At 42.5% G+C, this 22,894-nt stretch overlaps 1 protein-coding gene across 1 annotated transcript in view; it reads right to left on the bottom strand.

The window, feature by feature from the left end:
* GPC6 (glypican 6) overlaps positions 1–22,567 on the bottom strand; it is a 1,104,197-nt gene extending 1,081,630 nt beyond the window's left edge. Inside the window, exon 1 of the mRNA XM_015082430.3 lies at positions 21,714–22,567. Within this exon, the coding sequence (XP_014937916.2) occupies positions 21,714–21,873 (160 nt within the window). The 5' untranslated portion in view covers positions 21,874–22,567. The remainder of the gene's footprint in view (positions 1–21,713) is intronic.
* Positions 22,568–22,894: the final 327 nt, after the last annotated feature.

The following is a 22,894-nucleotide window of genomic DNA, read 5'->3' as shown; positions in this document are numbered from 1 at the left end:
AGGAGTCTGGGAAAACAAGTACCTGATATTTTCAGTTCCTATAACGGTATACAAGCTCTGCCTCCCATTAGACACAAAAGGAGGATTTCTCCAAACTTAGAAAGGGAGCTCAGATGTCACACAGCTAGAATAATACTAATTATATACATTATGATTTAAAGGTGTATACTTTTAAGAAATAAGTTATCACTTGTTCTTACTGAAAGATTCTAGAGATCTCTTAAGGGTGGAATCAGGTTTGCGACCTCATACCTTCTCTAACAATGGAAAGTTAAGTGAGGCATATTATTTGGAAAGAATTGCATACGAAATTGCATATCCCAATAATTTGAGTCAAATTATTTTAATTCTGGAAAAAATTATTTTGCTCAGGTGAAAAAGAAAATCATATGATTCACACAGATAGACTATGGCCCATGGAATCTTCCTGGTTCACACAGATAGGCTATGGCCCATGGAATCTTCCTGGTTCATCTGCTTACCTGTCTGTATTCTTAGACAAGTTAATTGTACTCAACCTCTCTCAGTTTTCTCTTCTATAAAATGTGAATGATACTACCTGTGACAAAAATATGCTATAAGGATTACCTGGGATTCTACTAGGAAAGAGTTAAAAATAGTATGTGGAACAGAGGGCTCAATAAATGTCAGTGGTAGAACATGAAGCCCATTTTTAATAACCCCACATGCTTTATCTTGATTCCATTTCATTAAAAGGCAATCTTCAACTATATGGAAAGGCTAATGATTTGATATGTTTGTTACAGCAAGAGAAAAGAAAGCAGGTTGGCTACTTTATCCTTTCAAAAATATCAGTGGAAAAAAGACCATTTCACCCACTGCAGAATTGTGGTTCTACAATATTGATTTTTTTTTCAAAAGCAAAAGTACAAGTAAAATGCAAAATTGGTCTCTCTCTGTCTCCAAATATTAGAGTTGAAACAATAATGTACAATGTTCAGCTGGACCAGCTCTAAATATGTTATTGTCTAGGTTACTAATTTGCATCATAGAGACTATCTCAACTTCAGTCTCCACAGGAAATGTCTTACATTACACCATGTACTGTGTTCCCTCCTAGAGCATAAATTCAATGAGGGCCAGGTGCTCTGACCTCATTTGTGCTTAAGAAAAAATCTGTAGAGGGGCACCTGGGTGGCTCAATCAGTTAAGCATCCGATTTTGGCTCAGGTCATGATCTCACAGTTTGTGGGTTCGGGCCCGCATCGGGCTCTGTGATGACACCTCAGAGCCTGGAGCCTACTTCAGATTCTGTGTCTCCCTCTCTCTCTGCCCCTCCCCCACTTGTGTTCGCTCTCTCTCAAAAATAAACAAACACTTTAAAAAAAGAAAAAATCTGTAGAAATGAAAATAACAATATAATGACTGAAAGCACATGCCTAGCAGGGTACACATAATGCCTTTCATAATAGAGAATAAACATGAGGGTTGGGCAACATCTACACAGAGACTGTTTTATAGAAATCAAATGGAAGCCTAAGCCTTGGTGATTATTTGGTACATTCAATATATGTTATTGAGTGCCTTACGTACCCAGAAGTTAACAGCTATGCAAGGTTAAATTAGACCTGGCCCTAATTTCTAGGAGCTTATAGGCTCACAGGAGCCCAATCAAATATATCAGATGTATAATCAAATATATCAAATATATTTTATATTTGTAAAAAAGTTGGAAAGTGACGACTGCACTAAAATGTTTAAATAAAAATTGCAAGAGATAAGAAATGGGAAGAATTAATTCTTTCTAAATGCATTCCTTCTTAGGGAAAAAGAAATGAACTCTCTTGTCTATAAGAAAGCACCCTCAAATCACAGCATCATTGGTGTCTGTCCCACTTTTCCAAATGAAGTAGAGAAACTTCCTTTAGAGATAGAAAACTAAACTTGGATGTCTATCACAGGTGGAATTAACACTTTAGCAAATTAGCCTTAGTATTAGTCTTCAACAAAACCTTATTATTCATTGTGGTTAGGGGTGAACTCACTCTCTCTCTCTCACACACACAACACACACACACACACACACACACACACACACACACACACACACACACACACACACCATACTCCTCAACCTCAAAAACTCTACATTAGATATAGAGGCTTATATTTTCCAGTTAGGAAATTGGCGCTCTGTCTGAGAAACCAAGTCCCAAGACTTACTATCCAAGGTCTCTGACAGACTGTTTTGCCTTTCATTCAGAGATCTGGCACACTATTCAGAAAACAGCCCCCACAATGCTACAACTATTATTAGGAAGAGTTCAATGTACCCTAAAGATCAGTGTATATAACACCTAAAGACATACACAAGTTCAGAGCTTCAATTCCGCATGGGGAGAAAAAAAATTTTCAATCTTGTTTTTAGAAAGAAATATTCACTTGAACAGATCAACTTTAAGAGAAACAAAATTGCTTCTGTGTTAAAACTCTTTCTGGAGTTCTCTTATTTCATCCACTGTTGCATTCGGAAGAGACAGGTGCTTGTTAATACATGTCACGGGCGCCCGCTGCACGCACAGGGTGGCCCGGCTGGGCTCTTGTAGGAGCAGCAAAGTGCCCGCATCCCGGCTGCTCACCAGCCCCATAAATAAGGCTCTCTTGTGCCATGCTTTTAAATACCTTCATTTTAAAATTAGATTCTGATTTTTTTTCTCAGGAACAGCAAAATCCCTGTTGAGCTACCAAAACATATTTTACAACTTAGATTAGTGTGTTCTGCCTTCCTGCTTTTTTTGCAGCTGTTACTTTTAAGAGGGAACATTTTGCTTCACAAACGAGAATGGAAGCTTTTATGTAAAGGAGGAATTTTGCTGCTTGTTGTCATCTGGGCATCCTCTCTTTTTTTTTTTTTTTTTTTATCATGCCAGAACTTGCTTAAAACATCTTCATAGGCAAACCGTGCAACAGCTCAAGAGTTTAAACGTTCACAGTTTCGAACCTGATGGAAAATACAGAGACTAAAATATCAACCAAGTCAGATCATCACAAGGCACAGAAAAGCCAACTTGGCTTCACCTTTCCTCCTGCTAGAACCACTTAGGGCACCATCTATGCAAGCACAACGGTGAAAGGGACCCACAGCACAAACTGTTCTTTTTGACCACCTATGGCAAAACGCTACCACACTATTCATGTCATCTTTGACCATCAAAATACTTATATGTCGATTTCTATGTACCATACCTACTTGAATAGGGTCGCTATGAAGTCTATGACCTGTCAAGATATACAGCACAATCATAGGTTAATGTCTGTAAAGGAGTGTTTGTGCGTGAAATAGTAGGCTTATCGCCATTTAAAACTACACCTGTAGCAGGAATGATCATAGGTGATAAATGTAGCTATTTTCCTAACATTGCTCTGGAAATTTTATTAAAACATGGAAGCTAAAATGATTTGGAGTTAAACACCATGCTTGGGAGTCTATATACAATTTCCCAGGGACGGATGAATGTTCTATTTGCTTCAACAAAGATCAACTGATGCCCTTGGCAAAAGCAGAGCCGCCCATTTCTTAGGGAGTTTGTGGGGCACGATCTTCTATTTGGTAGGGGAATTTAACCTCCCCTATTTACTAAAAAATTAGGGTTCAGCCACGTACATGAAAAAACAATTAATCCTGTATAAGAAACAGATTATTGTGGTGAAGAAAACCAGTACTCCCTATTCTCTGACTCCCTGCCTCTCTCCCTCCCCCTCTGATGGGTTACCTTTACCTGCCCTCAACCTCACCCTGCTTTCCTGTAGGCCTTTATCACAACACATCATATGGAAACTAATCATCTATATATCTGCCTGCAGTACTCTATGTGTGCCTCAAGGGCAGGGAAATTGTGGGTGCTGCTCTTCAAGTAATTAAAAATAAATTTTAACTGACCTGAGCTGATACAATAAGTAAGAGAGTCCAGGTTGGTAAGCTTAAAATGGAATTCAGAAAATTACAAGTGGTTCCTATGAGCATTCCTGTGGCACAATTTATTATTCAAAGCCTCCATCGTAAATAGATCATTCCAAAGGTGGTACAATTTGATTGCTTTATCCCTAGGCCTGACTTTTTAAACTAACTTTCCTCTCTATCAATTTCTTTATCTCCCAGGAAATGTCACTGCAATTTATAGTACTCTTTACATTTAACTTCTCTAATCTTTTCAGGCATTTGAAAATTGCTGTCAGTGATAGCTAAAATATGCCACATTTTGAAAAAACATTTTGATAGACATATACCTATATATAGTAGGTGCTTCCCTGAGAGAAACAGTAGGCTTTAAAACAAAGTGAAAGCAACAAACTGCAGGACCCACACAATAAACTCCGGTCTATATGTCCATGAATTGATTTCCACTGGCTTTACCTAATAGGATTTATCAGCTACACTCTTTCAAAGAAAACATAAGGGTGTCTTCATGTTACATCATTTAATTTTGATCTTACTTAACGTTGTCTTTAAGTGAGGCCTGGCCCAAAAAAAAAAAAAAAAAAAAGTCTCTTATTATGTCCAATCAAGGAGTGGTCAGTTATTTATTGAATACCTACTGTGCTTAAGCACTGTGCTCTGGAAAGGACAAATACATACTTAAGTGCCATCAGCTACCACATATTACGTAGGCAATTTTGGGAAACAAAAATTAAGTGATCAATTTTAAATGATTTAAGACAACAACTTAAGGAGTCAGGAGATGGCAGGGGCACTGGGTGGCTCAGTAGGTTGAGCATCCAACTCTAGATTTCAGCTCAGACCACGATCTAACAGTTCATGAGATAGAGCCGAACATCAGCCTCTGTGCTGACAGTATGGAGCCTGCTTGGGATTCTCTCTCTCCTTCCCTCTCTGTCGCTCCTTGGCTTGCTCTCCCTCTCTGTCTCTCACAAAACTAAATAAATAAACATTAAAAAGAGTCAGGAGATCGCAATTTGATTAATTACCAAGCCAACAGACAAATACTACACAAGCATGGCTAGAAGGAGAAAAGAGGAACTGGGTAATAGGGCAATTTCGTGAAGAATAATTTGAGCTAAACTGCTTTTTAGTTGGTAGAGAAAGCTGGAAAGGACAGACCAAGCACTGTCATGAGTATCAGCAAGTGCAATGAGACACAGAAAGAAGAGTAAGTTTAGTGAAAAAGGTGTCCTGAGACAGAAATTTCTAGAGGAAGGATGCTTGACACGAGGTCAGTAAGTAGTTTTTGTTCTTGAATGTCAAACCAAGATGGTTGAAATTTATTCTCAAGCTATTGGAGAATGAAGTTGACTTTGACAGTTTGAGGCGTAAACCTGAAGCCAGTGGTTCTCAAAGTGTGGCCTAGATACCTTCAGCTTCAGCATCGCCAGGGCAGTGGGCTCCATCTCAGATCTACCAAATCAGAAACTCCCAGAAGGGGACCCAGCAGCCCACAGTGGAACAAGCCTTCTGGATAATTCTGACGTACACTCAAGTCTGAGAACCCCTGCTTTAAGGAAAGTAAAATAAAGCCATGTATCAGATACATCATTCTTGAGGACAGTATGCACAACAGGAACCTATGAGAACTGCATAAAAGAGAAGTTTCACAGTCAGCTCCAAGAAGACCAAAAAGAAGAGAAAGAAAATGTTTTTAAAAGATTTGCTATTTGACACTTACCGGCATTTCAAGATCACCTTTTAACGTTCTATAAGAGCTTCTCTCTCAGAAGCTTATCATAAAAGGAAATTAAAAATGACTAAGTCTTACAGCGGGGATTACAGCCTACTAGGTTTCTCTCCTCTTCTGAATAAGACATAGGAAGATTTCTCATCACGATACATGTGTCAGGAGGGAATTGGGAAAAGGAGAGCTAACATTTCCTGGAGACTTCTGTCAGTCTGTTCACATGCATTATGTGATCTAATCCTCACAAAGAACATCATGAGCCAGGCTATCTTACTGTCCCTTTATATGCATGAGGACACTGGGGTTCAAGGAGGTGAAGAAAACTTCAAAATAACCAATGAGTAAGCACAAAACAAGGAACTAAGTCCTTTTGCTCCTATAGGATGCCATCTGCCAGAAATCCCAAAGATTTCCACATAAACAAAGAACTGATGTCATTTCCAGTTCACCTGATAATGTAGAGATGCCTCGGAAGTTTCCATATTGTGTGTGTAATGAGGATAATATTCTGCAAATATTTCACTGGCTCGATTTGGTCTGCCCCTCAATATATTGTCTTCTATATATTGTCTCCACCTCCAAAGCTATGAGTGTCTGTTCTCTGACCTCTTTTGGTGACAAGTCTCCAAGCCTGGATAAAGGGCTTGAGGTCCAGCCAGAAAGAGGACAGGTAGCAAACCCATCCCTGCCCCGGGGATCTATATGAAGAAGGGAGGTTCGCCACATTTCCCGGTTTCTCCTCTCGGAGCTTCCCACCAACACAGGAAAGCCACAGAGAAGAGGGATTCCTAGCGCTAAGTGTTTCGGAATCTGTAAAGAGACTGCCTGGTGGACTGCTGGCAAAGATGTTCAGAGGGAGGGCTACACCCACACCTGGGGGGCGGCGGGGGGGGGGGGGCACAGGTCTGGCCCAGTGGTCTCCAGTGCCCTCCTGGGTAGATTCAGAATGCCACTGAGTTGCAGACCAGAAAGCGTGTCACGCTCCCACCATAGAAGGTGATCAAAGTTCTAGAAGCCAGGTGAGGAATAAACCAGTGATTCAGGAGGCCTTCGGGGCCAGAAAAATCCAACATCAGGGTGAGTACTCCAGGAAAGGGGGCTACCGGTTCCTTCCCAAGTTGCACAAGAGCAGATCACTCGGCAGGCCAACCCCAAACGTTAGCAGTGCCTACAGGCCAGGCTTAGCCCTGGAGATGGGAGGAGCCCATAGAAACTCACTCTTCCCCTTTCTTCCCGTGTTACTCCCCACCCTCATCAAGGGATTGATCTTCTTATCTATTATTTGTTATGTGAGGAACACGTATATAGCCTTTATTGTATGCCAGCCGCTATTCTAAGAGCTTCATAAATGTTAATTCATTTAATACAATCACAACGATGAGTGGTAGGGACTCTGTGTTATTATCCCTGTTCACGGACAAAATAGAGGCAGGGACAGGTTCAAAAGAGCTAAGCGGTAGAGCCGGGACTCAAAGCCAGTCTCTGCTTAACCACAGCGCCACAGCAAGCTTCCCACACGTTGTTACCTAGAAGAGCTAAACTAACCACACTAAATTTTAAATACTAGACCATGCTAATACTTTTTTTCTCATGGGTTATGTGAGTGCACAAGAGAGGGAGTAGGAGGAAGAAGAGGAACAAAAAGGGAAAGAATTGCGCGTCTAGTCACATCACCTGTTCACTGTAGCGTTTCAAGTTACGCGTATTTTCAACTTTGGGGGGAAAATGGTGGCAGTTCACATACTTCCTAAGGGTCCCTCCAAAAGCTTCAAAACAGGTCAGTTCCTGGAGTGAGGGGTGAGGACTCATTGGCATGGCTGTTCTGCTCTTACCTCGCAGAGTTACCACTCTGCGAGTGATTTCACCTAAGTGAAATCAAAAGACATGCTATTTCTCTAATTTTTTATTTTTTGAAATGTTTATTTATTTAGTTTGAGTAAAAGAGAGAGAGTGCACCTATGAGAGAGGGGAGGGGCAGAGATAGAGGGAGAATCCCAAGCAGGCTCCACGCTGTCAGCACAGACCTCGATGCAGGGCTCGAACTCATGAACCATGAGATCATGACCTGAGCCAAAACCAGGAGTCAGATGCTTAACCGACTGGGCCACACCCAGGTGCCCCTACTTCTTTGGAAGAAAAGAAATTTTTATTTTTTAAAAAGGAAAAAACGTCCAATTCGACAAGTGTCCCTCAGTTATGTTTAACTTTTTCCTCAAAAGTCCACAAGAAATGCTACCCTTCTTCAACAGACCAAAGCTTCGTTTAAAGGCCTTCAAGGACACTGTGCGGGGAAGGCATAGCTCTCCTTCAGGAACATCTCATACCCTAACCAACAGAAAGACAGAACTAACACCCGAAACAATAGAAAGGCAAAACAAAGGGAGACTGGATAGAATTCTAAAAGGCGAACGCACTGTTTGTAGCGTATTTCTAAAATGTTTAGGATGAAAACAAACTTAAAATAAGTATCAGGACTTTTCGAGGCTTCATGGGGTTCCATTAATTATTTTTTTCTCCCTGATGAGATATCACCAAATGGGCCCCTACTAATGGTGACATGATCCCGGTTCCCGATGAGCAGGAACATGGGGACACACAGCCCAGTAAGCTTGGTCGGGCCGACGGTATTGACAAGACTTCACCTGAGATTTGGTTCCATCTTTCAAATCTAACATGCCACCAAATAGGTCCTAGGATACGGTGTTGGTACAATATCTGTAAAAAACGATTCTTTCAGGGAGGAGGAAAAAAAAGAACAGTGCTTTCAATGTTCAGTATCCTTTACATCTGCTGCTCAGCTGGAAACACTGTTAAAAGGCCATCAGAACCTTAAGGTAACAGACCTCCAATGCTATGAAAGCCACAGAGCAATTTGCTGTTTGTGTTAGGAGGATCAGCCCCAGCTACTTCCTTTTCAAAGGCTGAAAACAGCTTCTGTCACGAGCCGTGAAAATCAATTCCACAGTAACAGGGCTGAAATGTGGCTGAAGGTGGTATACCTACGGGCTGGCGCTGCACACCAGAGCCTCCTTCTGGGCATCCGTGGCACCTTCCAGAAGTCCCAGGCAGCGGCTCCCTGGCAGTGCCTGGGAGGTAATGAGCAGCCCAGGGCTTCCAGGAGCCTCCGGGCTTATCTCGTAGGACACTGGTTCTCTCGACTGCTTAATTAGGTTAAAATGGGAATCGAATCGTCGCCCTGAAAGAAGATAGCTTTAGGAACCGTGGATCCGAGAACAGGCTGCTCTCGCTGATTCGTATTCCATCTTTCTATTTTTCCTGATTATAGTAGTTGTGAGCGAGGCTCATTTTTCCCAAATAATACTGTTTCAAAGCCTTTCAGAACACAGAGCATTTACAAACTTTTTTCAAATACAAGGTCACACTTTTGAAAATAAACATTTCAGGGGAATAACGATGGCCTGTCAAGAGTTGTACTTTACCCAAATGAATGGCAAGGAAGGTTAAAATTCACTTTAAAATGCGTATATGTTTTTCAGTTGTAGGAATTTGTCATTCCGGTTATAAAATGCAACCTTAGTTACCACACAGAATTAAGATCATTACAACCTGTATTTTTATATATAGTCAACCCTTGGAGAAACTGAAAACCTTTCTATAATTTACTATGTTCTGGATAAGAATAAACTGCCACTCTTAAATCATAGCAATCGGCCTACATTTTCGCATGTAACTTCTTGTAATAATATTTATCTGTACATCAATAACCCCAGGCTGAGAAATTGATTCGAAGTTAATCTGTTAAATTAATATAACAACAAAATGAAAAAGTATAATTTCATGGAATTTTTTGCTGTGAATCTGTGATGCACTTGAATTGCTATTTCAACTGGAATTTCAGTGTGATTATATGTATTCTTGACTAAATAAAAAAATGGATTTATCTAATTTTGTGTCTGTTGTTCAAAACACATCATAAGGATCTATGATTTTATGAAACCTTCAAGTTATTTCTTTAAAGAAGGGAAGGGAATCATTGAAAAGGAATTATCCATAATAATTTTGTTGTTGATGACATAAGATTTGCCATTTGTAACCTATTTTATATTCAATTGAAACTGACCTTTTTTTATGAGAGCCATGTGGTAATATAAGTGAAATGAATATATTCTTTATTGCAGTCATATAAAAACTGGCCTATGCTTTTAACGTAGTACTTGACCTCCTGATGTCTAAATACCCCCAAGTCTGTGAAAGAATATTAAATAAGACACCACATAATCAAATGAGTAGTAAAAGTACAATAAAAGCCTTTCACACATTAGCACTTGATAATGTAAAAGTAAGAGTAAACTATGTTACCTAAGTTCAATATAAATATATAGCTAGAGGAAAAGCTGTAATAGATCAAGGAGTGCTCAGAATCCTACATTTCCAAATTATTAATACCTTATTTTCCAAATAGAGCTCCCAATATGTCAAAGATCATTTAAATTCTTCAAAACCATTTGTTAAACCTTTTGCTGTAAAAAAGGAAAAAAGATGCTGGGCATATTAAGTTTTATCATTTTTAAGTTTTAAAAACTCCCAATCATTGGGATTTAGAAGAAAATAGGATAAGCAAACAGCTAAAGTATGGGGAAAAGTATTTTCTTGCTTTTTCAGGAAAAAGTTAAGTCCTGTCATTTAAAAATCTCTATAAATCTAAAAGCATAGAAGCAAGTTCATTTCAAAGGTGCAACTGACTTCGAGCTACTCTGACCCATTAAGAAAATAATTGAAAATTATTCATTTTAAAAAGCAGGCCTCAAAGTAGTTTCTTTGCAAAGAAAATACTTGCCTCAACCTTACTGCAACCTTAGGAGGAAACACCTCCAGTTCTCTGAAATCCAGCTGAGGAGCACTAGCCCTTGCTAATCTCAGCTGTCCTGGGGGCACAAAAGAGGAAGCCAATTTCTCAAGAAATCCAAGAACTGTAATAAGGAGCAAACACACCAGCCAATCAAGCCTACAGAACACAGGTGTGCATGCCCTGAATGTATTATGCTACATCTTTAATTGAATGTGTATGAAAATGAAGACTGACCAGCTCTAAATGCAGTCTCCTTGCATAAGAGTCTGGAGGTCAAGAAAAAATGGCTACATCTGCATTTAGTCCAGGAAAAACAGCTCAAAGGAGCAAGGAAACGGAATCACCCTTCCCCAAAAATCTTCTGAATAGGAACCTCCCCAAAGAAACGAGCCATACCCAAAGAGAGCCTGTCACATTAGCAAAGAACAACTGGGATCCTACAGTAAAAAAAAAAAAAAAAAAAACCTGAAAACGTCAACCAGTTCCCATTTAAAGCAATGTTGTGGTTCTCTCCTACTCAAGCAGATAAGCGCCTGCAGCTGAGTTGGGGCCCTTTTGTTCCAAGCGTAGGTAGTTCTGGATTGAACCGCTCCAACCACTCTCTTTCCCTTAGTCCCCCTAGTGGCCAAAGCGAGTGTCTGAAAGAAGTCAGAGGCAATGGGGGAGGAGGACGAGTGAAATGCAATCTGAATCAGAGACACTTTGTGGGTTGAGATTCTCAAAATCAAGATGAGAAACAACAGAAATCATTGCGCAAATTTGACTGTCTACCCTGACAAAAACCTGTGTTTAAAACCACAGTGAATGCACCCAGAGTTTGGTCCCCAGAGACTCGAGATGGTGCCTGGACCAGCATTAGCATCACCTGGGAATCTGTAAAAAATACAAATTACAGGCCCTACCCAGGAACAATGAAAACAGAAACTTTGGGGGTGGGGCCGAGGCATTAGTGTTTAACAAGCCCTCCTGTATTTCTGATGTTTGATAAAGTTTATGAAGCACAGCTTTACCTAACTGCTTCCCTTTCCTGGATGCACATCAGAAATACTAGGGAAAACTGAAAAAGAAAGGAAGAAGGGAGGGAGCAGACCAGGAAAAAGAGTGCCCTGTCTCAGACCAATTAAATCAGAGGATCTAAAAATGGAGCACAATTTTTGTTGTTGTTGTTGTTGTTGTTTAATGCTACCTCACATGATTCCAGGACAGCCCTGGCTTTTTCCAACTCAAAAGAGCCAGCTGTTAAATTTTCAGGAATTTTGTAAGCTGGTTGTTAAACTGTTAGTGGCTTGAAATCCGTCATGGTGGGAACATAGCACAGAAATTGGCAAATGCTACAAATCAGATCTTCCCACACCCTACCCTCCTGAAAGGCAACTGCTAAACATGTGTCAGTTCACCGCTGGCCAGAGTTGAGAAATACTGGACTCAAGTAAGAATGCCAAATACGTAATTGATTCAGACAATCTGAGTAATTCTTCTCAACTTCTCCATTACCCTCAATTCCTGGGGATTCTTAGGAATATTACCCAAGCAATTCAGTGGCCATATACTTAAGGAAGGTGAATATCAGCCCCTGTCTGAGGGTGTAGCCACGATGGGTCCAAGTCAACAGCCATGATCTTTTTCTTTCTCTTCCAGGCACCAGCACAGGAAGCAATTCTGGAATGAGAGGCTGGGTAAATCTGCTGGGGGACTTCTGAGCTAATCTTCTCGTCAATGAGGAGATAAAACATGGGAAGAAATAGCCCTACTGTGTACCTCTGGGCATCATAATGAAGCTTTGGCTCTTAGTATTCCAGCAGCCACCTTCTTTCTGTAATGAAGCTGACTTGTAGAATGAGGAAAGCAGAGACAAAAGATGGAGAGAACCCAAGACCCTCATGATAGTGTTAACTTCCCACTCTCCCACACGTAGAACTGCTCTGTATTGGAATGTATGTGAAATGATGGCTTTCCCTGATTGTGGAAGACAGCCAATTCAGGATTTTTTGTGACCTGCTGCCAAAAGTATCTTAAATGACACAGATGATTTCAGGGAAGAATTTCAACGGCTTGTCTTCTTTAAACCCTTTTATTGGAACTTCTGAGTAGTAGGAGTAAAGTTTTTCAGGTTTTGTTTTTTTTTTTCTTTTTAATGTTGCCTCTTCCCTGCTGACCTCACTCACCGCTTCTTCTCACCTCTTAACCTCATCTTGGCCCTTGGCATCTCGGGCTTTAGTATCTAAATCAGCCCCCTGGCTATCTTCCTTCCCGCCTCCTGGGCCTTTAATAATCCCTACACTATTCCATCCTGTTTATAGTGCTTGACCAATCTAAAACAATACTTTCATCTTGTCATTTCACTGCCAAGAACCTAGAATGATGACCTACTTCCTGCCACATAAAGGCTAGGGTTTTCAAGGCCCATCAAAAATACAACCCCACTCTATTTGTTCAATATTGCTTCTCACAAATTCTTAATTGATCGCTTTCTGTAGTATCTTCCAAACGTACTACTTTCCTTACAAATTTAACCCCACCCCAAATGCCGCCTTCTTTCATGAGTGTTTGTCAACTGCTACGCATCCTTCAATGTCCCTGTGATGGTTAATTTTGTGTCAGTTTGACCTGCTTAAAGGACACCCAGATAGCTGGTAAAACATTATCTGTGGGTGTGTCTGTAAGGATGTTATGGGAAGAGATTAGCATGTGATTCAGTAGAAGGAGTGACCAGTGTAAGGAAACATTATTCAATCCTTGACAGCCCAAACAGAACAAAAAGGTGGAGGAAGAACAAATTCCCTGTCACTCTTCTTTAGCTCAGACATCCATTTCTCCTACATTGGGACATCAGAGCTCCTAGTTCTCCAGCCTTGGAATCTGAGACCTATTACCACTACCCCACAGTACTCCACCCCACCCAAGGCCTTCAGCCCCAGACTGACTTACACCTCCACTCTCCTGGGTCTCCAGTTCACATATGGCAGATCATGAGGCTTCTTGGCTTCCATAACCTCTGGAGCTAATTCCTATAATAAATCTCCTCATATGTATACCTACATCTATATGTGTATCCTATTGCTTTGGTTTCTCTAGAGAACCCTGACTAATATCCTCCAAATTAAATTTTACCCCTTCCTCTCAGCAAGGTCAAATAACTCTCTTCATTTTGTGATTCCAGTCATTACAACCAGTAACATATTTGGTACTTATGCCATGGACATAGCATTGTTTAAATATTGGGGAGTGAAGTAACAATTTAATTCTTCATTTTGGTAAAAATTTTAAGTTATTTTTTTTACATTCCCATAGGACAAAAAACCTGTGACTTAAGTTTCAAAATGGCACAGCTGATTACATACATTTTGAAAACTCTATACTTTCTGAGAGTTAACTCATGACTCACCCCACCCTATTTGGGAAATCTCTCTCTCGGCCACACAACTGTGACTTAAGTTTCAAAGTGGCACAGCTGGTTACATATATTTTGAAAACTCTATACTTTCTGAGTTAACAACTCAAAGTGAACTGTGAGTTAACAACTCACAACTCACCACCCTCCCCCCATTTGGGAAATCTCTTTCTCTCAGTCACACTGATACTCTTAACAATCCTATGCTGGTTTAATGATACTGAGTTTTGTCTCCACTAAAAAGCACACATAAACTATGTCAGGATTATTTACATGGCCTTGTAAACTCAAAAATGTTTCTGGGATGCATGCTGCTCTCTCTGAACCTCTCTCTTTCACATATACAGAGACTAGTTCGTACTCACTGTCCATCACATAGTACATATCCAATGAATGACTTTTGATTAATTAATGGTCTTTTGGTGATACCAAACTTACCTCCTAAATATTTCTTTTTTTAAAGGAAGTATAATTGACATACAATATTATAAGTTTCAGGTGTACAGCATAGTGATTTGACCTTTGTAGACACTGCAAAATGATCACCTCAGTAAGTCTAGTTACCATCCATTACCCTCCAAAGTTAATACGATACCCTTGACTATATTCCTGATGCAGCATATTACATCCCCAAGACTTATTCCATAATTGTACGTTCGTACTGCTTGATCCCCTTTAACCGTCTTGCCCCCTGCCCCTCCTCCCCTGTGGCCACTACCAATCTGTTTTCTGCATCTAAGAATCTGGTTTCTGTTTTGTTCGTTCGTTTTTTTAGATTCTATATAAGTGACACCACATGGTATCTATCTTTCTCAATCTGACTTACTTCACTCAGCTTCTAAATATTTCTTGAGTCTTTCTACTTCATTCCATTTCCAGGCACTGCTCTAGTTCAAGCTAACATCTCCTCCTCTTCCTGTATCTGCTTTTCCTCCCCTGCAAGCCATCTCTAGAGAGAGACCAAGGTAACATTTCAAATCAAGTCCAATCCTGATTGAAACACTTCTTCAATAGCTTCTCACTGCCCTAGGCTGAAGGCCAAGGTCAGCGCTGTGAGCTCCAGGATTTCAGGGCTGATTAAGGAAAGAGACAGGACCATGAGGTGGCAGCCAGACACAGAGAGCTTTATTTGGGTTGCACTTTGACAAGCTGCCTGAGAGGGGAAGTCCCTCATAGCTTGAAGCCTTGTAGACATAACAGAGGGTAGCCACTACCAGAAGAGGAGAAGGCTCAGGAACTCCTGGAGAGGGAAAGGGGATTAAGTATCTGGGCAATGTTGTTCAGCCTTAGAGTGGAGAGGGCAGCAGCTTGGATTTTCAGTTGTTGTGTTGTTTTGTTTTGTTTGTTTTGGTTTCTTTTAGGCCCCAGGTTCATCCTATAAATGGCTAGCAGGCAGGTGTTACGCAGCTTTGCAGGATACACAAAACAGGCAGGCTCTAACTGGTTAAAACTCAATTTCTTTGGGCTGTGTTTAAAACAACCAGATGCATAAAAACTTGACTTAAGCACCCACAGCTTTTAGAGCCAATGGTCCGTATCTGCGATGAAAAAGTAAACCATAGGGTCACGCTGCATGGGCCATCTTTGAACACTGTATACAAGTCATTAACCTGGCCCACAGGCTCTCTGGTCTCTCTCACACCCTTTCTATTCACAGGCTGTTTTCTCCAGCTTCCAAACTCCTCTCATGCTTTCAGGGTCTTCTAACCACACAGGTACTAAGTCCTCCTGAGCCCACTGCCCACTGCTCTTCCTCAAGAAGGCATTCCCTAACCCCACGATTAGATCAGATGCTCCGATTAAATACTGTGTCACAGTGCCGGTATCTCAGCCCTTGATTGTGAGTGGTCCCTTAATTTCCATTTCCCTGCTGCGATTAAAATCCCCTGTGGCCCTATATACAGCGCCTGGCCCAGTGAATTACACATAGTAGGCATACAAAAAGTATTCACTGGATGAGGGGAAAAGAAATGCCTAAAGAACATACAGAATGAGTTATAAAAATAAATCGACAACCTGGATAACGTGTAAATGTGGAATCAGATTTCTATTTTTCTTTGTTACTAACTGGTGCATTCATTTAAAAAATATTTTTCATCCGAGGTTATTAAAAGCTCTTAAATACTGCCATTCAGGACTACTAGAAATTTTAAATCTTTACCAAGACTTACTGCTATGAAACCATTTATTCACAAATATGCCATCCCAGGGAGTCCATTACACTTTCAAACAGTATCATGTAAATAACTGAAAATTGAATAATACTGAAGAAATCTATGAAACTATGCAAAGTCAAATTACATGTCAGCTAAAGAATTTAGTAGCGCAGAATTTGGTCTGCAAAGACATATATAAGCACCAAGAATTTAGTAGAGCAGAATTTGGTCTGCGAAGACGTATATAAGCACCAAGAATTTAGTAGAGCAGAATTTGGTCTGCAAAGACATATACAAGCATATGAATATAAGAATATTCAGTATTCTGTTTATACTGTCAAGACAGCTGGCCTTGCCAGAAGTCTTTTGAGAGATGTGAATTAAGGGGGAAGAAAGTCTTTTGCAGGCTTAAAATGTAAGCTAAGACTAAGCTAATAGATTATTTTATCAACATTTCCCTTCCTACAATTTCTATCCTAAACTCATATTTCTGTACAAATGTAGTGACTGAATTGTAGGTCACTTTGGTTTAAAAGGACTCAATTTTGTATTTTGTAAGTGTTCATAAAACTCACCCATAATCATAAAAGAACATTAGTCACACTCTTACATAAATTACAATGCAATGTTTATACTATAATACTTTAAAGGACATAGTGCTGTATATTTTAAATCACTTTTGATAGCGGCCTACATTTCTACTCACAAGCTATTAACCATGTGGTACAGTTAAAGATGTGAGTTTTATGTTAAAAAGTGTATCAGTCAACTCAAATGAACTCTTGTTCTCAATGATGACATATTATCCTCTAATTAAATCAGCTAAGATAACTGTTTGCAAGGATCATTCTAAAATTAATTCCCAAATCAAGAGTTTAACAAGTGGCACGCCTAATAGCCCAGAGTTTAGACTGCCTTGATACCTGGAATTAATGCGATTCTTTTAGCAATCTAGTGACTTGGCAAATCATAAAAAAACAAAACACAAAATACATCTGAAGTTCAGCTCAGACCTCTCACACTGTTCTTCGAAAGAATTTTAAAGACAGCTAACTACAGAGAGGGCAAAGAAATCAGAAATCTATGAAGCAGGCAGTTAAGTGGAAATTAAATAATTTATTTCAAACCAGGGTATTTAATGTGTGTGTAAAAGAGTAAGAGTTGCCAAACACTTTTTTTCTGTTTATGTTAATACGATATCTACATGCAAATTGGAAAAACAAGGTAGCCATGGCAAATGTATTAAGTTAGTTGGGGGGCGGGGGGAGGTGCGGAGGGAGGGAGGACAGGTTCCCTGAGAAACCCAGCAGAGAAAGGAAAGGACTGTTGTACAAAGACCAGGTGACATGAAGCATTACATATTCTGAAATTTGACAACAATAAAGAACTTAAAAAAGTCACTAGTACATCAGCAGAGTACAAGAGAATATTCTTTCTTAATTTGATTTTGAAATAGATTTTTAGAGTATTGAGATTAATTCATATTAAAGAGATGGGAAAAAGTTTAAAGCTTTCTTTATTATCCACCTGCTGCCCAACTCTCCAAACACCTGCGACACAAAAAGGGACAAAATACTGAGAAAACAACGATACTTCTTTCCTCATCAGTGGAGATAAGCTTCCCTCCTCCCGCTACCCTATGATACCTTCCTACAGCAAACTTTGTTGCACTAACCCAATATTCTGCTAGGTCCAGAATGATGAAAAATACCAACACACGTGCTTTAGTTTCCACCTTTTATGTAACTACATAGATACAATTAAAAAATCAGGGAAATGCATACACACACATACAATTTAGTGATGGTAGCATGGCCAATTCCCGAGGACATAAAATTCAAATTCAAAGTGATTTTGAAAAATTGTTGATGTTGCAAGTAAACAGGAAACTATTCAGCATGAACTATAAGGCAATACACCTGGTGACTGGTAACACCAGGCTATATATACCTATTGGTGAGGAAAGAACTGATTTTGCACACATTCGTTCAACAAATGCGGAATGGCAGTGGGCAGGATTAAGTCTATGACTCCAGTACCTGGAGACTGATGGCCTGGGTTGCAACTCTAGCCTCACCGCTTTCTAGCAGAGTCATTCTTGGGCAAGTTAATTATTTAAGTTTCTGTGTTGCTCAGTCCTTCCATCTATAAAATGGGGATAATGATGATATCTACAAAATTACCAAAAGGAGTCAATAAGGCAATGTTTAATGTTTTTAGGAGCAGGTAATATTTAAACAGGGGCTGGGCACATAGTAATTTCTACATGAGGGATTGTTAAATACGACTGCATTAGATAACTAATGGAAAAAGTAGACATGTAGGCCAATAAGTCACCACTAGTCAGCTCCGAGGGGTTATAATTAACGACTCCAAGAAGGCTCAAGACATAAGATAGTGGCCCAGTAAGCATAAAACAGCATTCCCTGAATTGCCTGGTCTTTGAAGCAGATGTTCTTTTCAGTTCTTGAGTTCTTTTAGGAGTTTAGAGCCATCAAGAGGAGTCGGGCTGGGAAAATGAGGTAACATTATGGACGCTCAAAGAAAGACTGGAATGTTTCATATCTACCTTTGATCAAAACAACACTCCTAACAAAGAACTTGACCCACTCACTGCTCAATCCCCTCCCAGAAGACAGAACAGGAGAAAATAAGCAAGCACACTGGGAAGAATTTGGGCTGGTTATGTGGAAATATTTCGATACCACAAGAATTACGAAGTATCAGAATGGATGCTGAGAGGGGCTCGCGAATCTTCCCCTTGGAGGTCTTTCAAACAGGACAGATAGTCTATCTGATCTGCCTGGGATGGCTTAAAATCAGCACTGAGTGAAGATTGATGGTGCAAACTGGCCCTTAAAGGCCTCCCACGCACTCTCTGAGAGTATAACTTTATATATTACCCATCACAGCCCCTCATCTATTGAGTTTGAAGAACACCCTTTTATCCTAGAATAGAAAAGGGCAACACTATTTCACAATTGTGAGTTCTGAGTAAAACTTTAATAATGTCATGATGAAGCATAATGTCCTTATTACTTCTCAGTTATTTTACCAGGCAAACTACCTGCAAATATCTTTCAATTAGAAACAGCCCTCATGAATCTAAATTATGAACAGCAGTTCCTTTAAATTCATGTTCCCTGGCAGACTAATGGCATATGCCATTTCTCAGGCAAACCCTTAAAAGTCCAAACAAGGCAAAGGATGAAAAGGGAGTTTAAAGAAAGGATAACCACCATACACTAGATAATGAAATGTAAATAGTATCAGAACTAGGGAAGAGCCAAAGAGTGTTTTTCTTTAATAATGGGACATATTTCCTCCGTGGTTATTCCAACAACAACAACATGTAGCATTGAGTAATTCATGTTGAATATATATGTGAATATATATATACACACACATACATACACACACACACAATTATCTTTTAATTCATGTGTTTTCCTATCACATGTGCCTCTGACCCCACAGTGACCTCTATCTTGACCATTTCTACCAGCATCAAAGCACATCAGGGTTAGGGCAAAGTCAACAGTACCCTTTAGTCCTAGAAAGTGAGTTTAACAAAAGTGCACGTTTCAGAATTTAATAGCTAATTAGTGAGCACTGTAATTGTCAGGAGGTGGAGGGGGAAGAAAAAAACAAAAAGCCCTGTAGTTAAAAAATCTCCTGAAGGACTTATTTTAACCACTGGAAATGTTCTCAGGAAAGTAAATGGGGAGTACAGAAACTATTTACACTGAAAACCTTCACTTTGATATTAAGGAGCTTTGCATCATGCCAAGGATGAAGTGCAGTCCCCTGAAAGTCCCATAATCCACTAAAGAATACCGAAACAATTTAAAAATACTGAACTATTTTCTTCTCTGAGATATCATATCTGAAATCATGCTGGGAAATATCTGTGTGTTTAAAAGATACACTTTGAAAAAGCCCAGATTAGAGGAGAAAAAGTTCCTCGAAGAAGTGAGCCACGCTATAAAACCTTTTAAAAGTTGAATTCCCTGAGATTTGGGGAGGAGAAAAAAGCAAAGCTGATCCTTATCAATTAATTAAAAAGAATGAAATAACAGTAGACAAAGGGGAAGGAGAGTTAAGAAACTTAAGGAGCTGTGGGGGCAGTCGCTCTCCATTCACTGATTAACAAATTAAGGAGTTCTGGAAAAGGGAGAAGAAGTGACAGGGATAGAAGAGTGGACTTATAATTCACCACAGGTTCCGCCTCCGACTCACCAGAGGCTGGCTACGTCTGGCTCAGAATTGAAAAAGGCTCCCGGTACATAATGCTCCGCGCTGTTGGCGTGTGTATGGGCTATCTCCACACACCCCTCCCCCCATGCTTCAATTTATATAAATGTGTTCATTTCGGTAAAAGTGCAAACCTTCCCTTGCAGGGTGTGCAGATCAACCGTAATAAAATACCAATTCCATTACGTATAGAAACGGGGATGTTTTAAGATCTCTGCAAAGAGCTTTGCCCTCATCGACCAGCTCTTTGGCAACATGCAGGGACGCTGGTGGAGATTTAGCGTTTTGATTTGACCATCCGAGGTCACTGAGGACTTCAACCGCCGGGTGTGAGCGGCCCTCGCAGCATCTCCCGGCCTCTCTCAGCCTCCCTCAGCTGTACTGCCTCGCAGCCACAGGATTATCTCTCCCCGACACGTTTCATTCACAGAGCCCCGGAGAAGCTCCGAGTCGGTTGGAGCTAAGAGCCGGAAAACACGCACTCGGGCTGCTGCACAAGTTGTTGGAGACCGAGTGCTCCGCACACGCCGGCGCCGAGATAGGGGGTGGGGGCTCCCGGTGCAGGAATGCTAGTGGCCCGGCCGGCGGGCCACCCAGGGCCCGCAGACCCTGGGACAAACCCACCGGCGAGCCACCCGCCTAAGTTGGCGCGGCTTCTGAGAACAGGCGGGCGGCCGAGACCGCGCTCGCGTCCGGCCGCCGCGCCGGGGGTGTCCCCCGAACCACTAGTGACCAACCGCAATCTGGAAAGCACTGAGGACCCGTAACGCGAAAGCCCGCCCCAAGCCCGAAACCGGCAGCCCGAGAACTCCCCAAACCGGCCCGGAACTGCCGACGTGCGGAGGCCGGGTCCCCCGGTGGGGTCCCCCCGCCTCGCCCGCCCCCCGGCCCCGGGCGCCGTGCGCTCTGCCTCCCGGAAGGATCCGGTGAGCGGAGCGAGCGGCGAGGGGAGCCCTCCGCGACTCTCCACCGCCCCCGCCGGCGCGAGGGCGGGAGTGGGGAAGGCGCCACTCAGACTGTGGCGCTGGGCAAACTGCGGCCGCAGTTCTTCCAAGTTTGCCTGAGCGAGAGGCGCGGGGTGGGCGCCCCGCTCGGCGACCTGCCCTCGCGCCGCGGCCGCCCCCGGGCGTCCCGGGCTCCCAGGCCCGCTCGGCCGGAGCCCGCCGCGAAGGGGGCGCACGGGCGCCGGAGCGGAGGGAGAGCGGGCGGGAGGGAAAGAGGGCGCTCCCGCGTGTGCACACAATGAGGCAGCCGAGACGCACACCTTCCCCGCGGGAACAGCCGCCGAAGCATCCGCCGCCCGGCGCGGAGGCAGGGCGTCCGGGAGAGCCCTGCCGGAAAGTGAACACCAACAACTCAGCAACAGGGGGAAGGAGGAGGGCGCCGGGCTGCCCGGGGGGACGTGCGGTCTCCAAAGGCTGCAGCCTGCCGGGCCGCGCGCCCGCGCTTACCTGCGATCTCCTGGTAGGGGATGTCCGCCAGGCTGAATCCCTTGGCACCGTACGCCTGGCGGACCTCGCCGCAGCTCCGAGCCTTCACCTCCGCCCTGGCCGGGAGGGACAGCAGCAGCCCGGAGAGGGGAAGAATCACAGCCCCGATCCAGGAAGGCATGGTGCGACGTGCAAATCCAGCTCGGTAAACCCCAGGGCCCGTGCGCTCTTCACCTTGCCCCTCGAGCCGAAAGCCCGCCAGAGCCAGCGGCGCGCTCCTCGCCGCTGCCCAGCGTCACCCCCTTCCGCCGGCCGAGGGGACGAGCCGCGCAGCCCTCTGGACTGCGCTCAGCAAACTTTTATAAGCCCGATGGAGGATGGCAAGCCAACCAGAGCTGGCTGGGCAAACAGCCGCTTTGCTCCTCTAGCCCCCCAGATCGAAAACGGTGCAGTCAAAACGAGAGAGAGAGAAGGCAGAGGAATGTTTAAAAAACCACCATGGGGTTCAGAGCTGCGATCCGACTTCAGAGCCGCAGAATCCTAGAGCGCTGCGAGCTCGGCTCGCCCGAGGGTGCAGCGAAGGTGGGAACGCGCGCCGGCTCTCCCGGGGAGGGAGGAGGCGGACAGGCGAGCGCGAGTGTGTGTGTGCGCGCGTGTGTGCCGGGCCGAGCGCGGGGTTCTTGGGGACGCGTGTGCGTGGAGGTATGTGTTGGGGATATACTGGATCCAGGGGAAACCTCAGCTTCACACAGGCTGAGGGAGCCTGTGAGAGTCCTCCTGAAATAGGAAGAGAGAAATCCCGGAGACAGACACTGGAGGCTAGAGGGAAGGAGAAAGGAGGGGAGAGGGAGAAACGTGCTACACGGAGCACAGCCGAAATTCAGAGGCAGAGTCGGAGGCAAAACCTGGACTGGATCTCTTGCTACTCCGTAGAAGGAAAAGGGGGAAAAGGAAGCGGTTCTATTTTCTCACTCCCTTCACATCCTTGATACTGATCTCAAACGCTTCCTGTAATGACCGAAGTAAGTGATCTAGAAAGATAAAGTATTTTAAGTCATTGGCATATTTGTTATTAAGCCATGCTTTTGTGGACTTAAAGGACAACGCAATTCCAGTCGTTGCTCTAAATATGAGCAACAATTTATGACCTACTGAAACACAAAGCCCGCGTAGAAATAAACATATAGAGGAACCCCTGAGCT

Source organism: Acinonyx jubatus, chromosome A1, assembly GCF_027475565.1.
Source record: "Acinonyx jubatus isolate Ajub_Pintada_27869175 chromosome A1, VMU_Ajub_asm_v1.0, whole genome shotgun sequence".
NCBI lineage: Eukaryota > Metazoa > Chordata > Mammalia > Carnivora > Felidae > Acinonyx > Acinonyx jubatus.
This window is presented reverse-complemented; position numbering and strand designations above follow the sequence as displayed.